The 15,612-nt window shown below is 43.4% G+C and overlaps 1 protein-coding gene across 1 annotated transcript in view; it reads left to right on the top strand.

Moving 5' to 3' along the window:
* LOC129395498 (matrix-remodeling-associated protein 5-like) overlaps positions 1 to 12,450 on the top strand; it is a 35,534-nt gene extending 23,084 nt beyond the window's left edge. Inside the window, 2 exon segments of the mRNA XM_055106937.2 lie at positions 2,072 to 3,191; positions 8,835 to 12,450. Coding sequence (XP_054962912.1) covers positions 2,072 to 3,191; positions 8,835 to 10,740 — 3,026 coding nt within the window. The 3' untranslated portion in view covers positions 10,741 to 12,450.
* The last annotated feature ends 3,162 nt before the right edge of the window (positions 12,451 to 15,612 follow it).

Raw genomic sequence — 15,612 nt, 5'->3', positions numbered from 1 at the left:
GAGTGTGAAATATAGAGAGTATAGAGAGTGGAGAGAAATAAGGACCTATGTCCCATAACTCCACCCACTGGCTAGAGTGGTGAGAGGTCAGATGTCACTGAGAAGCCTGAATTCATGCTCAACTCAAGTGGGGAATGACCCCATCATGACCCCGTCCCCATCAGTCTAACCAATCTACCTTATTTTCTTTTCTGTCTGTTTTCTTTTCTTTTTTTACTTCTCTCTCTCTTTCCTTTTATTATTATTATTATTATTAAATAGAGTTTCACTCTGTTGCCCAGGCATGAGTGCAGTGACATGATCATGGTTCACTGCAGCCTCTATGTCCCAGGCTCAAGGGATCCTCCCACCTCAGCTCCCCAAATAACTGGGACCAAAGGCACATGCCACCGCACCCAGCTATTTTTTTTTTTTTTTTTTGGTAGAAACAGAGTTTAGATATGTGGCCTAGGATGGTCTAGAACTCCTGGGCTCAAGCATCCTCCTGCCTTGGCCTGCTAAGGTGCTGGGAGTAATTTACCTTTCTTGTGGACTCAAGGGCCTCTCTGGGCAGGGGTGGCTGGCCACTGCAAGCCTGGGATGACCATGCAACCAGCTAGCCCAAGGAGTTCAGGAGAATAGCATAAGCATGAATAAATAAGGGAGAGGCTGTGTCTGTAGTAATTGAGCTTGTGGAATCTTAGCTCACCTTGGAAGTGGCTAGGACTTATGCCTGCTTCCAGAATTCTCTATAAAACCCACATTTGCCCTCTTTTGCTTGAGGATGGCCTTGTTTCTGGGACTAGTATAAAAATGAAAAAGAAAAACAAAACGTTATTTTTCTCTATCCTTTTTTTAAAGAGCATATTTATTTCATATGTGTGTGATGACAAAAAATCTACTCTCAACAATTTTCAAATATAAACTAAATTGTTATTAACTATAGTTGCCATGAGTATAACATCACTTAAGCATATTCCTCCTAACTGAACTTTACATTCTTTAATTAACAGCTTCCCCTTTCTCCTACCCCCAGTCCCTGGTAACCCCCATTCCACTATCTGTTTCTTCTTCTATGAGTTCAACTTTCTTCCATTGCACGTATAAGTGAGATCATGCAGTATGTGTCTTTCTGTGCCTGGTTTATTTCACTTAACCTAATATCCTCCAGGTTCATTTATGTTGTGGCAAATGACAGAATTTCCTTTAAAAAAAAGACATAATAGTATTTCATCGTGCATATATACTGCATTTTCTTTATCCATTCATTTATTGATGGACACTTAGCTGAATTCTGAATCTTGGCTATTGTGAATAGCACTGTGATAAACACGGGAGTGCAGATGTCTCATAAACAAACTGACATCATTTCCTTTGGATAAATACCCAGTAGTGGGATTGCTAGACCATAGGCAGCTCTATTGTTAGTTTTATGAGGAATCTCCATACTGTTTTCCACAGTGGTTGTACCAATTTACATTCTCACCAACAGTGTATGAGGGTGCCCATTTCTCCACATCTTCACCAGTGTCTGTTGTTTTTGGTCTTTTTGACAATAGCCATTCCAGCAGGCATGAGGTGATAGCTCAGTTTTACATTTCTTTAATGGTTAGGACAAAAACAATCTGGGTGTGATGGCTCACATCTGTAATCCCAGCCCTCTGGGTAGCCAAGACAGAGAATCAATTGAGGCCAGACGTTCAAGAGCAGCCCGGGCAAAACAGTAAGACCATGTCTCTACAAAAAAAAAATAATAATAAAAAAAAGAAAAAAAAATGTTTTTAATTATCCAGGACTGGCGGCCTGCACCTGTAGTCCCAGCTCCTTAGAAGGCTGAGTCCAGGAGGTTGAGACTGCAGTGGGCTATGATTGTACCTCTGCACCCCCGCCTGGGAGACAGAGCAAAACCCTATCTCTAACAAATAAAATAAACATGAAAAAACTTTTAAAAACACTAAAACATTCCACCTTCTACATTTGCTTTTGCTGTCTGGGTGATAAAGTGGAGACTTAGATTAACTAATACTGCTCGTTTGAGCATTATCAAAAGGGCACAGTTTATGCCAAAGCTGACTGTGTTAATTTTCTCCAGGAGCTCTTATGACTCCAAACACCAGGATACAACGGTTTGAGGTTCTCAAGAACGGTACCTTAGTGATACGGAAGGTTCAAGTACAAGATCGAGGCCAGTATATGTGCACCGCCAGCAACCTGCACGGCCTGGACAGGATGGTGGTCTTGCTGTGGGTCACCGTGCAGCAACCTCAAATCCTAGCCTCCCACTACCAGGACGTCACCGTCTACCTGGGAGACAGCATTGCAATGGAGTGTCTGGCGAAAGGGACCCCAGCCCCCCAAATTTCCTGGATCTTCCCTGACAGGAGGGTGTGGCAAACTGTGTCCCCCGTGGAGGGCCGCATCACCCTGCACGAAAACCGGACCCTTTCCATCAAGGAGGCGTCCTTCTCAGACAGAGGCATCTATAAGTGCGTGGCCAGCAACGCAACCCGGGCGGACAGCGTGTCCATCCGCCTACACGTGGCGGCACTGCCCCCCATTATCCACCAGGAGAAGCTGGAGAACATCTCGCTGCCCCCGGGGCTCAGCATTCACATTCACTGCACTGCCAAGGCTGCGCCCCTGCCCAGCGTGCTCTGGGTGCTCGGGGATGGTACCGAGATCCGCCCCTCGCAGTTCCTCCAGCGGAACTTGTTTGTTTTCCCCAACGGGACGCTCTACATCCGCAACCTCGCGCCCAAGGACAGCGGGCGCTATGAGTGTGTGGCCGCCAACCTGATCGGCTCCGCGTGCAGGACCGTGCAGCGCGCAGCAGCCAACGTGCAGCGCGCAGCAGCCAACGTGCAGCGCGCAGCAGCCAACGTGCAGCGCGCAGCAGCCAACGTGCAGCGCGCAGCAGCCAACGTGCAGCGCGCAGCAGCCAACGTGCAGCGCGCAGCAGCCAACGTGCAGCGCGCAGCAGCCAACGTGCAGCGCGCAGCAGCCAACGTGCAGCGCGCAGCAGCCAACGTGCAGCGCGCAGCAGCCAACGTGCAGCGCGCAGCAGCCAACGTGCGCATCACGGGCACCTCCTCGCGGAGGACGGACGTCAGGTACGGAGGGACCCTCAAGCTGGACTGCAGCGCCTCGGGGGATCCCTGGCCGCGCATCCTCTGGAGGCTGCCGTCCAAGAGGACGATCGACGCGCTTTTCAGGTAGGCAGCTCCACGTGGCTTCCTGTAAATCCCTGGGCTGGTGGCCCCAACGAATATAACCTTGCAGGATGAATATGCACACACATTGCTCCCTGCGTGCGATAAAATTAAATGAAATTAATTAGCAGGACACGGTGGCTCACGCCTATAATCCCAGCACTTTGGGGCCAAGGCGGGCGGATCACTTGAGGTCCGGAGTTCGAGACCAGCTTGGCTAACATGGTGAAACCCTGTCTCAACAAACATACAAAAATTTGCCGGACGTGGTGGCGAGTGTCTGCAGTCCCAGCTCCTCGGGAGGCTGAGGCAAGATAATTGCTTGAACCCAGAAGGTGGCAGTTGCAGTGAGCCAAGATCACGCCACTGCATGCCAGCCTGGACGACAGACTGACACTCTATCTAAAAATAATAATAATAAGTTAATTAATTAAGTTGAGACAGGGTGTTGCTCTGTCACCAAGGCTGCAGTGCAGTGGTGCGATCATAGCTCACTGCAGCCTCAAACTCCTGGGCTGAAGCGATCCCCTGAGTAGCTGGGATTACAGGTGTGCACCATGAGGCACGACTCTTCTTCTTCTTCTTCCTCTTCTCCTTCTCCTCCTCCTCCTCCTTCTTCTTCTTCTTTCTTCTTCTTTCTTCTTCTTTCTTCCTCTTTCTTCTTCTTCCTCTTCTTCCTCTCCTTCTTCTTCTTGTTCTTCCTTTCTTCTTCCTCTTCCTCTTCTTCTTTCTTTCTTCTTCTTTCTTCGTCCTCTTTTTTCTTCTTTCTTCTTCTTCTTCTTCCTTCTTCTCTTCTTCTTTCTTCTTCTCCTTCTCCTCTTCTTCTTCTTCTTCTCTTCTTTTCTTCTTCTCTCTTCCTATTCTTCTTCTTTCTTCCTCTTCCTCCTCTTCCTTTTCTTCTTCTTTCTTCAATTTATGTAGAGATGGGATCTGCTATGTTGCCAAGTATGATCTTGAACACTTAACCTCAAGCAGTCCTCCTGCCCTGACCTACCAAAGTGCTGAGATGACAGGCTTGAGCCACCGTGCCTGACCCTGTGTGTGATTTTTATGCAATGACATTTTGTATCTCTAAACTTGGATCTACAACGAATGCTTAACTTCTTCTTAACAAATACTTAACTTCCTCCTCTCTTGTCCCATTCAAAAAAAAAAAAAACAGGAAAAAGATAAATAAATCAAGAAACGGTTGTTTTAATGATTATATGTTTAACTATAATGTTAGGGCAAACAATTCAGCTTGCTTCTATTTCCATTGTAGATTTCAACAATATACATAGATGTGTTAGGCTTTATTTTAATATGGCATTATTGGTACAATCAAAGTGTACACATTGTTTTAAAAGCATCATTACCACCCCAACATAGTGCACTTGAAATGATACAAATGTACTTGGGCTATGAAGAAAGCCACCTTCTAATCAAGTACCATCAGTTCCCAGATATACAGGTTTATGGCAGTGCTTTTCAACCAAGGGTGATTTTGCCCCAGGACAACCCTTGGCAACATCCGAAGACACCTTTGATTATCACAAATGGGGCGGTGGGTGCTTCTGGTATCTGGTGGGTGGACCCCAGGGACAGTGCTCAACACCTTGCAGTGCACAGGATGGCCCATCACAGATAGTCATCTATCCTACCTTCAATGTCCATAGTGCCGAGGTCAAGTTACTCTGTCTTAGCAGGAAAGATTCTATCTATCTATCTATCTATCTATCTATCTATCTATCTATCTATCTATCTATCTATCTAATCTATAATCTATCCATCCTACCTATTTCATCTATCATCTATCTATCTATCTATCTATCTATCTATCTATCTATCTATCAATCAATCATCTGTCTGTCTATCCATCCATTATCTATGGCAGTCATTTGCAACCAGGCATCAGGTGTTCCTTAGTCCCTAGGGGACACTTGGTGATGTATGGAGACATTTTTGGTCATCATGACTCTGGGGTGGAGGGTGTGCTTCTGGTAGCTGGTTGCTGCAGTCCTGGGATCCTGCTCAACATCCTACAGTGCACAAGACACCCCACCACAGATTAGCATTCATCTTGCCTTAAGTGTTAATACTGCTGAAGTCAAGTAACCCTGTCTTAGCATGTAAGATTTTGTCTGTCCATTTAGCTATCTATTTACCCATTCATTCATTCCTGTATACCTAACCTATCATCCATCCTTATCTCTTGTGTATCTATTCATTCAATCATACACCCATATCTGTCTGTCTGTCTGTCTGTCTATCTATCTATCTATCTATCTATCTATCTATCTATCTATCTATCTGCCTATCTGCCTGCCTACTTATCCGTCTATGGCAATTGCTTGCAACCAGGGAGATTTTATTTCCAGGAGATATTTGGCTATGTCTGACAACATTTTTTTTGGTTGTCACAAATGGGATGAATGTTACTGGTGGGTGGAGCCCAGAGATGCTGCTCAACACCCTACAGTGCACAAGACAGACCCACCACAAAGAATCCTCCATACAGCCTTAAATGTCCCTAGTACTGAAGCCAAGAAACCCTATCTTAGTATGAAAATGTTGGTCTGTCTATATACCTGCTTATCTATCCATCCATTTCTATCTACCTAACCTATCCATCCATCCATTCTTATGTCTTATGTATCCATCTATTCATCCATCCACCCATCTCTCCATCCATTTATCCATCCATCCATCTGTATGTATGTATGTATGTATGTATGTATCTATCTATCTATCTATCTATCTATCTATCTATCTATCTATCTAGTCTATCTACTGATCTAGCTAGCTAGCTAGCTATGGTAGTTGTTTGCAACCAAGGAGATTTTACTCCCAGGAGACATTTGGCTGTGTCTGGAAACATTTTTTGGTTGTCACAGATGGGATGGATACTGCTGGCATCTGGTGGGTGGAGTCCAGGGACACTGCTCAACACCCTACAGTTCATAGGTTGGCCCCATCACAGAGAATCATCTAGGCTCAAATGTCGCTAGTGCCAAGGTTGAGAAACCCTGAGCTAGATTCAAAAAAGGGCTAATATCTCTTTAATAAGTGTGTCAAAAAATAGAGGACACTGACAGTAGAGGAAAGGTAAAATGGAGTCCAACTCAATTCACACTGCTATGGTGGAGAATCCCTGGATTGTGCTGTCTTCAGCATTCAGCAGCTCAAGCAGGAAAGCCTCTCACTATGGTGAGAGCAAAATCAGTGTCCAAGGGTTTCTTCTGCACAGTTGTATCTGCCCTTCTAGGACTCTTTGCAGTTCAGGAAAAGGGCTGAGATGCCTTTCCCCTGCCTGTATTTTATACTTTAGATGGCTTGGTGGTGCTCTGAAGAGCTTGCACAATCAGTCCAGAAGAATCATGTACCAAATATACCCAGGAAGGCCTTCCAGCTTAGCAGATGTGCTGCCACTAAGAAAACTGTTTTCCATTGAATTTGGCATGGCGGAGGCAGTTTTGAATGGATAACAGTAGAAGAATGCAGTTCCACTAGGATTTTTGAGTCATTCTATTAATATCTCCATATAAATCCTAAATAAATTATAAACTGTTATTTATGTTACTTTATTCTTTGTAAATTCTGACTATATTCTTAGTAAAGTGTAATTGAACAAACCATGTGCATTTTGTCAGAGCAGACTCTTCCCTGCCTACATGTTGGGATTACTTAAAAATAAAAATATCAGGCCTTGTGTGATGCCTGACACCTGTAACCCCAGCAATTTGGGAGGCCAATGTGGGTGGATTGCTTGAGGTCAGGAGTTCAAGACCAGACTGACCAACATGGTGAAACCCTGTCTCTACTCAAAATACAAAAATTAGCAGGGCATAATGCACATGCCTGTAGTCCCAGCTACTTGGAAGCCTGAGGCAGAAGAATTGCTTGAACCCAGAAGGTAGAGGTTTCAGTGAGCCAAGATCAGGCCACTGCACTGCAGCCTGGGTGACAAAGTGAGACTCCATCTCAAAAAACAAAAAGAAAAACAAGTATCAGAGCTTTGTTTCTTGAAGTCAAATCCCTCACAATGCATAGACATCTGTGGCTTTCAGATTTGCTCAGTTGATTTATTCTGATGACAACTGGATTGGGGTCACTGTTACGGAAGCCATAGAACGTTTACATACACATGCTACCATAATCATTTTTGGATTCAAACTCCAAGACACATTAAAATGTGCTTGCCTGCCCCACAGCTATTAAATTCCTTACTGAGTTACATTGACTTCATTCTCACTCATAACCCACAAAACAGTATATTTTGTCATTGTTAATTGTTGCTTTTATTACAATGATTAGGTTGAATGTAAGCACAAGCAGGCTCATTTTTGTTAAGATCTATGACATCGTCTTAGACATGTCATTAGAAAAATGGAATGTTGCCAGATGTGGTGGCACATGCCTGTATTCCCAGCACTTTGGGAGATGAGCAGAAGGATCACTTAAGTCCAGGAGTTCAAAACCAGCCCAGACAACATAGCAAAATCCTGTCTCTACAAAAAAACAAAAACAAAAAAGCAAAATAAATAAATAAATAAATAAACAAACAAAAAAACACCTCCAGCCATGCATAGGCATATTGGTATATGGTTATAGTCCAAACTACTCAGGAGGCTGAGATAATAGGGTCCCTTGAGTCCAGGAGATCAAGACTACAGTTAGCTATGATTGCACCACTGCACTCCACCCTGGATGACAAAGCAAGATCCCAATTCTTCAGAAAAAAAAGAAAGTGTGGTATTTAGGAAATATTAAGGCTCCCATTACAATGTATGTGTCATGGAGGATTCAACAGGGACAATTTTAAAAGTGAGAACTTTCTCAATCTTTTCACTGGATTATCCAACATACTAGTTCTGAATAACTAAAGAATACTTCAGTATTTATGAAACTGTTACATATATAATGAAGATTTTCCTATCATCCTTTCTAGGTTGCCTCTGTTAAACCGTTTTGTAATTATTAACTCAGCAGTGCTTAGACTTCATAGGGAAGAATGGTACACCAGCCTTGGGGTCTTAGCTAGTGAGTGTTATTCAGCTTTAATTACAAATTCTAGAAAACCCATTACACCAATATTGCCAACTTCTGAAGAGCCCAATTTTAGCCTTGGAACTCTGGGCATAACCATAATTACATGACCTTAGAGTTGCTTTTTCTGGCTCTTGCCCAAAACTGGGATACAACAGCTTTTAAAAAAAAAAATTGCCAAAAGTAGAAACAGTGTCTAAAGCATTTTCTCCAGGAAGAAATTAACATCTTTATTAGGCTGACTCAGATTCATCACCATCTCCATGACTGCAGCATTTTATCTGATTTTGTTTTTACATTGACCTCTGCAATGACTACCATGCAAATACTTGATCCAGACACACTTGCAGGAATAGGACTGACATCTTTGACTACATTTCATGTCCTTGAACCCATGGTCAGGCCAACCTAACATCAGATTTAACAGGGAGTTGTTATTTGCAGTCAATCACTTTCCACAATCTTCTCCAGGCTGTAAAAGCCATTGGGCATTTTGCAATAGCAGCCGCGTGGGCTGATGCTTCACAGAAATATCTATTTTTTGTGTTATTCCAGTGACATAACACCATGGTAGAGTATTTGGGAAACTGACATCTTACTCCTTTTTCTTTTTTTCTGTAGTTTTGATAGCAGAATCAAGGTGTTTGCCAATGGGACCCTGGTGGTGAAATCAGTGATGGACAAAGATGCCGGAGATTACCTGTGTGTAGCTTGAAATAAGGTTGGTGATGACTACGTGGTGCTCAAGGTGGATGTGGTGATGAAACCGGCCAAGATTGAACACAAGGAGGAGAACGACCACAAAGTCTTCTACTGGGGTGACCTGAAAGTGGACTGTGTGGCCACTGGACTTCCCAGTCCCGAGATCTCCTGGAGCCTCCTGGATGGGAGTCTGGTGAACTCCTTCATGCAGTCAGATGACAGTGGTGGACACACCAAGCACTATGTGGTCTTCAACAATGGGACACTCTACTTCAATGAAGTGGGGATGAGGGAGGAAGGAGACTACACCTGCTTTGCTGAAAATCAGGTTGGGAAGGATGAGATGAGAGTCAGAGTCAAGGTGGTGACACCTGCCACCATCTGGAACAAGACTTACTTGGCAGTTCAGGTGCCCTATGGAGATGTGGTCACTGTAACCTGTGAGGCCAAAGGAGAACCCATGCCCAAGGTGACTTGGTTGTCCCCAGCCAACAGGGTGATCCCCACCTCCTCTGAGAAGTATCAGATATACCAAGATGGCACTCTCCTTATTCAGAAAGCCCAGTGCTCTGACAGCGGCAACTACACCTGCTTGGTCAGGAACAGCGCGGGAGAGGATAGGAAGACGGTGTGGATTCACGTCAACGTCCAGCCACCCAAGATCAACGGTAACCCCAACCCCATCACCACCGTGCGGGAGATAGCAGCCGGGGGCAGTCGGAAACTGATTGACTGCAAAGCTGAAGGCATCCCCACCCCGAGGGTGTTATGGGCTTTTCCCGAGGGTGTGGTTCTGCCAGCTCCATACTATGGAAACCGGATCATTGTCCATGGCAACGGTTCCCTGGACATCAGGAGTTTGAGGAAGAGTGACTCCGTCCAGCTGGTATGCATGGCACGCAACAAGGGAGGGGAGGCGAGGTTGATCGTGCAGCTCACTGTCCTGGAGCCCATGGAGAGACCCATCTTCCACGACTCAATCAGCGAGAAGATCACAGCCATGGCGGGCCACACCATCAGCCTCAACTGCTCTGCCGCGGGGACCCCGACACCCAGCCTGGTGTGGGTCCTTCCCAATGGCACCGATCTGCAGAGTGGACAGCAGCTGCAGCGCTTCTACCACAAGGCTGACGGCATGCTACACATTAGTGGTCTCTCCTCGGTGGACGCTGGGGCCTACCGCTGCGTGGCCCGCAATGCCGCTGGCCACACGGAGAGGCTGGTCTCCCTGAAGGTGGGACTGAAGCCAGAAGCAAACAAGCAGTATCATAACCTGGTCAGCATCATCAATGGTGAGACCCTGAAGCTCCCCTGCACCCCTCCCGGGGCTGGGCAGGGACGTTTCTCCTGGACGCTCCCCAATGGCATGCATCTGGAGGGCCCCCAAACCCTGGGACGCGTTTCTCTTCTGGACAATGGCACCCTCACGGTTCGTGAGGCCTCAGTGTTTGACAGGGGTACCTATGTATGCAGGATGGAGACGGAGTACGGCCCTTCGGTCACCAGCATCCCCGTGATTGTGATCGCCTATCCTCCCCGGATCACCAGCGAGCCCACCCCGGTCATCTACACCCGGCCCGGGAACACCGTGAAACTGAACTGCATGGCTATGGGGATTCCCAAAGCTGACATCACGTGGGAGTTACCGGATAAGTCGCATCTGAAGGCAGGGGTTCAGGCTCGTCTGTATGGAAACAGATTTCTTCACCCCCAGGGATCACTGACCATCCAGCATGCCACACAGAGAGATGCCGGCTTCTACAAGTGCATGGCAAAAAACATTCTCGGCAGTGACTCCAAAACAACTTACATCCACGTCTTCTGAAATGTGGATTCCAGGATGATTGCTCAGGAACTGACAACAAAGCGGGGTTTGTAAGGGAAGCCAGGCTGGGGAATCGGAGCTCTTAAATAATGTGTCACAGTGCATGGTGGCCCCCTGTGGGTTTCAAGTTGAGGTTGATCTTGATCTACAATTGTTGGGAAAAGGAAGCAATACAGACATGAGTAAAAGGGCTCAGCCTCACTGAGAACTTTCTTTTGTGTTTACATCATGCCAGGGGCTTCATTCAGGGTGTCTGTGCTCTGACTGTAATTTTTATTTTTTTGCAAATGTCATTCAACTGCCTGCATAAGTGTCCGTAGGATATCTGAGGAACATTCACCAAAAATAAGCCATAGACATGAACAACACCTCACTACCCCATTGAAGATGCATCACCTAGTTAACCTGCTGCAGTTTTTACATGATAGACTTTGTTCCAGATTGACAAGTCATTTTTCAGTTATTTCCTCTGTCACTTCAAAATTCCAGCTTGCCCAATAAGGATTTAGAACTAGAGTGATTGTTATATATATAAATTATATATATATAAATTTATATAATTTATATATATAAAATTTATAATATATATATTTTAATTCAGAGTTACATACATACAGCTACCATTTTATATGAAAAAAACATTTCTTCCTGGAACCCACTTTTTATGTAATTTTTTAATATAAATATTTTTCCTTTCAAAACAGATGATGAGACTAGAAGGAGAAATACTTTCTGTCTCATTAAAATTAATAAATGATTGGTCTTTACAAGACTTGGATACATTACAGCAGACATGGAAATAGAATTTTAAACAATTCCTCTCCAACCTCCTTCAAATTCAGTCACTACTGTTATGTTACTTTCTCCAGCAACCCTGCACTGGCGAAGGCTGTGATATTAGATTTCCTTGTATGCAAAGTTTTTGTTGAAAGCTGTGCTCAGCGGAGGTGAGAGGAGAGGAGGAGAAAACTGCATCATATCTTTCCAGAATTGAATCTAGAGTCTTCCCTGGAAAGCCCAGAAACTTCTCTGCAGTATCTGACTTGTCCATCTGGTCTAAGGTGGCTGCTGCTTCCGCAACCATGAGTTAGTCTGTGCCCATGAATAATACAAGATCTGTTATTTCCATGACTGCTTTACTGTAATTTTAGGGTCAATATACTGTACATTTGATAATAAAATATGTTCTCCCAAAAACCTGGCAGTGATGACAATGCTATTTTCTTTTCTTTTCTTTTTTTTAATTATACTTTAAGTTCTAGGGTACATGTGCACATTGTGCAGGTTAGTTACATATGTATACATGTGCCATGCTGGTGCGCTGCACCCATTAACTCATCATCTAGCATTAGGTATATCTCCCAATGCTATCCCTCACCCCTCCCCGCACCCCACAACAGTCCCCAGAGTGTGATATTCCCCTTCCTGTGTCCATGTGATCTCATTGTTCAATTCCCACCTATGAGTGAAAATATGCGGTGTTTGGTTTCTCGTTCTTGTGATAGTTTACTGAGAATGATGATTTCCAATTTCATCTATGTCCCTACAAAGGACATGAACTCATCATTTTTTATGGCTGCATAGTATTCCATGGTGTATATGTACCACATTTTCTTAATCCAGTCTATCATTGTTGGACATTTGGGTTGGTTCCAAGTCTTCGCTATTGTGAATAATGCCACAATAAACATACGTGTGCATGTGTCTTTATAGCAGCATGATTTATAGTCCTTTGGGTATATACCCAGTAATGGGATGGCTGGGTCAAATGGTATTTCTAGTTCTAGATCCCTGAGGAATCGCCACACTGACTTCCACAGTGGTTGAAATAGTTTACAGTCCCACCAACAGTGTAAAAGTATTCCTATCTCTCCACATCCTCTCCAGCACCTGTTGTTTCCTGACTTTTTAATGATTGCCATTCTAACTGGTGTGAGATGGTATCTCATTGTGGTTTTGATTTGCATTTCTCTGATGGCCAGTGATGATGAACATTTTTTCATGTGTTTTTTGGCTGCATAAATGTCTTCTTTTGAGAAGTGTCTGTTCATGTCCTTCACCCACTTTTTGATGGGGTTGTTTGTTTTTTTCTTGTAAATTTGTTTGAGTTCATTGTATATTCTGGATATTAGCCCTTTGTCAGATGAGTAGGTTGTGAAAATTTTCTCCCATTTTGTAGGTTGCCTGTTCACTCTGATGGTAGTTTCTTTTGCTGTGCAGAAGCTCTTTAGTTTAATTAGATCCTATTTGTCAATTTTGTCCTTTGTTGCCATTGCTTTTGGTGTTTTAGACATGAAGTCCTTGCCCATGCCTATGTCCTGAATGGTAATGCCTAGGTTTTCTTCTAGGGTTTTGATGGTTTTAGGTCTAACGTTGAAGTCTTTAATCCATCTTGAATTGATTTTTGTTTACGGTGTAAGGAAGAGATCCAGTTTCAGCTTTCTACATATGGCTAGCCAGTTTTCCCAGCACCATTTATTGAATAGGGAATCCTTTCCCCACTGCTTGTTTTTCTCAGGTTTGTCAAAGATCAGATAGTTGTAGATATGCGGCATTATTTCTGAGGTCTCTGTTCTGTTCCATTGATCTATATCTCTGTTTTGGTACCAGTACCATGCTGTTTTGGTTACTGTAGCCTTGTAGTATAGTTTGAAGTGAGGTAGTGTGATGCCTCCAGCTTTGTTCTTTTGGCTTAGGATTGATTTGGTGATGTGGGCTCTTTTTTGCTTCCATATGAACTTTAACGCAGTTTTTTCCAATTCTGTGAAGAAAGTCATTGGTAGCTTGATGGGGATGGCATTGAATCTGTAAATTACCGTTGGCAGTATGGCCCTTTTCACGATATTGATTCTTCCTACCCTTGAGCATGGAATGTTCTTCCATTTGTTTGTATCCTCTTTTATTTCCTTGAGCAGTGGTTTGTAGTTTTCCTTGAAGAGGTCCTTCACATCCCTTGTAAGTTGGATTCCTAGGTATTTTATTCTCTTTGAAGAAATTGTGAATGGGAGTTCACTCATGATTTGGCTCTCTGTTTGTCTGTTGTTGGTGTATAAGAATGCTTGTGATTTTTGTACATTGATTTTGTATCCTGAGACTTTGCTGAAGTTGCTTATCAGCTTATGGAGATTTCGGGCTGAGACAATGGGGATTTCTAGATATACAATCATGTCGTCTGTAAACAAGGATAATTTGACTTCCTCTTTTCCTAGTTGAATACCTTTTATTTCCTTCTCCTGCCTAATTGCCCTGGCCAGAACTTCCAACACTAGGTTGAATAGCAGTGGTGAGAGAGAGGGCATCCCTGTCTTGTGCCAGTTTTCAAAGGGAATGCTTCCAGTTTTTGCCCATTCAGTATGATATTGGCTGTGGGTTTGTCATAGATAGCTCTTATTATTTTGAAATACGTCCCATCAATACCTAATTTATTGAGAGTTTTTAGCATGAAGGGTTGTTGAATTTTGTCAAAGGCCTTTTCTGCATCTATTGAGATAATCACGTGGTTTCTGTCTTTGGTTCTGTTTATATGCTGGATTACATTTATTGATTTGCGTAAATTGAACGAGCCTTGCATCCCAGGGATGAAACCCACTTGATCATGGTGGATAAGCTTTTTGATGTGCTGCTGGGTTCATTTTGCCAGTAGTTTATTGAGGATTTTTCCATCAATGTTCATCAAGGATATTGGTCTAAAATTCTCTTTTTTTGTTGTGCTCTGCCTGGCTTTGTTATCAGGATGATGCTGGCCTCATAAAAAGAGTGAGGGAGGATTCCCTGTTTTTCTATTGATTGGAATAGTTTCAGAAGGAATGGTACCAGTTCCTCCTTGTACTTCTGGTAGAATTCGGCTGTGAATCCATCTGGTCCTGGACTCTGTTTGTTGGTAAACTATTGATTATTGCCACAATTTCAGATCCTGTTATTGGTCTATTCAGAGGTTCAACTTCTTCCTGGTTTAGTTTTGGGAGAGTGTATGTGTCCAGGAATTTATCCATTTCTTCTAGATTTTCTAGTTTTTTTGCGTAGAGGTGTTTGTAGTATTCTCTGACGGTAGTTTGTATTTCTGTGGGATCGGTGGTGTTAACCCCTTTATCATTTTTTATTGCATCTATTTGATTCTTCTCTCTTTTTTTCTATATTAGTCTTGCTAGCAGTCTATCAGTTTTGTTGATCCTTTCAAAAAACCAGCTCCTGGATTCATTAATTTTTTGAAGGGTTTTTTGTGTCTCTATTTCCTTCAGTTCTGCTCTGATTTTAGTTATTTCTTACCTTCTGCTAGCTTTTGAATGTTTTTGCTCTTGCTTTTCTAGTTCTTTTAATTGTGATGTTAGGGTGTCAATTTTGGATCTTTCCCGCTTTCTCTTGTGGGTATTTAGTGCTATAAATTTCCCTCTACACACTGCTTTGAATGCATCCCAGAGATTCTGGTATGTTGTGTCTTTGTTCTCGTTGGTTTCAAAGAACATCTTTATTTCTGCCTTCATTTCGTTATGTACCCAGTAGTCATTCAGGAGCAGGTTGTTCAGTTTCCATGTAGTTAAGCGGTTTTGAGTGAGGTTCTTAATCCTGAGTTCTAGTTTGATTGCACTGTGGTCTGAGAGATAGTTTGTTATAATTTCTCTTCTTTTACATTTGCTGAGGAGAGCTTTACTTCCAAGTATGTGGTCAATTTTGGAATAGGTGCTGTGGTGCTGAAAAAAATGTATATTCTGTTGATTTGGGGTGGAGAGTTCTGTAGATGTCTATTAGGTCCGCTTGGTGCGGAGCCGAGTTCAATTCCTGAGTATCCTTGTTGACTTGCTGTCTCGTTGATCTGTCTAATGTTGACAGTGGGGTGTTAAAGTCTCCCATTATTAATGTGTGGGAGTCTAAGTC

Source organism: Pan paniscus, chromosome Y (assembly GCF_029289425.2).
Source record: "Pan paniscus chromosome Y, NHGRI_mPanPan1-v2.0_pri, whole genome shotgun sequence".
NCBI lineage: Eukaryota > Metazoa > Chordata > Mammalia > Primates > Hominidae > Pan > Pan paniscus.
Note: the sequence above shows the minus strand (reverse complement) of the source record. Positions and strands in the feature narration are given on the sequence as shown.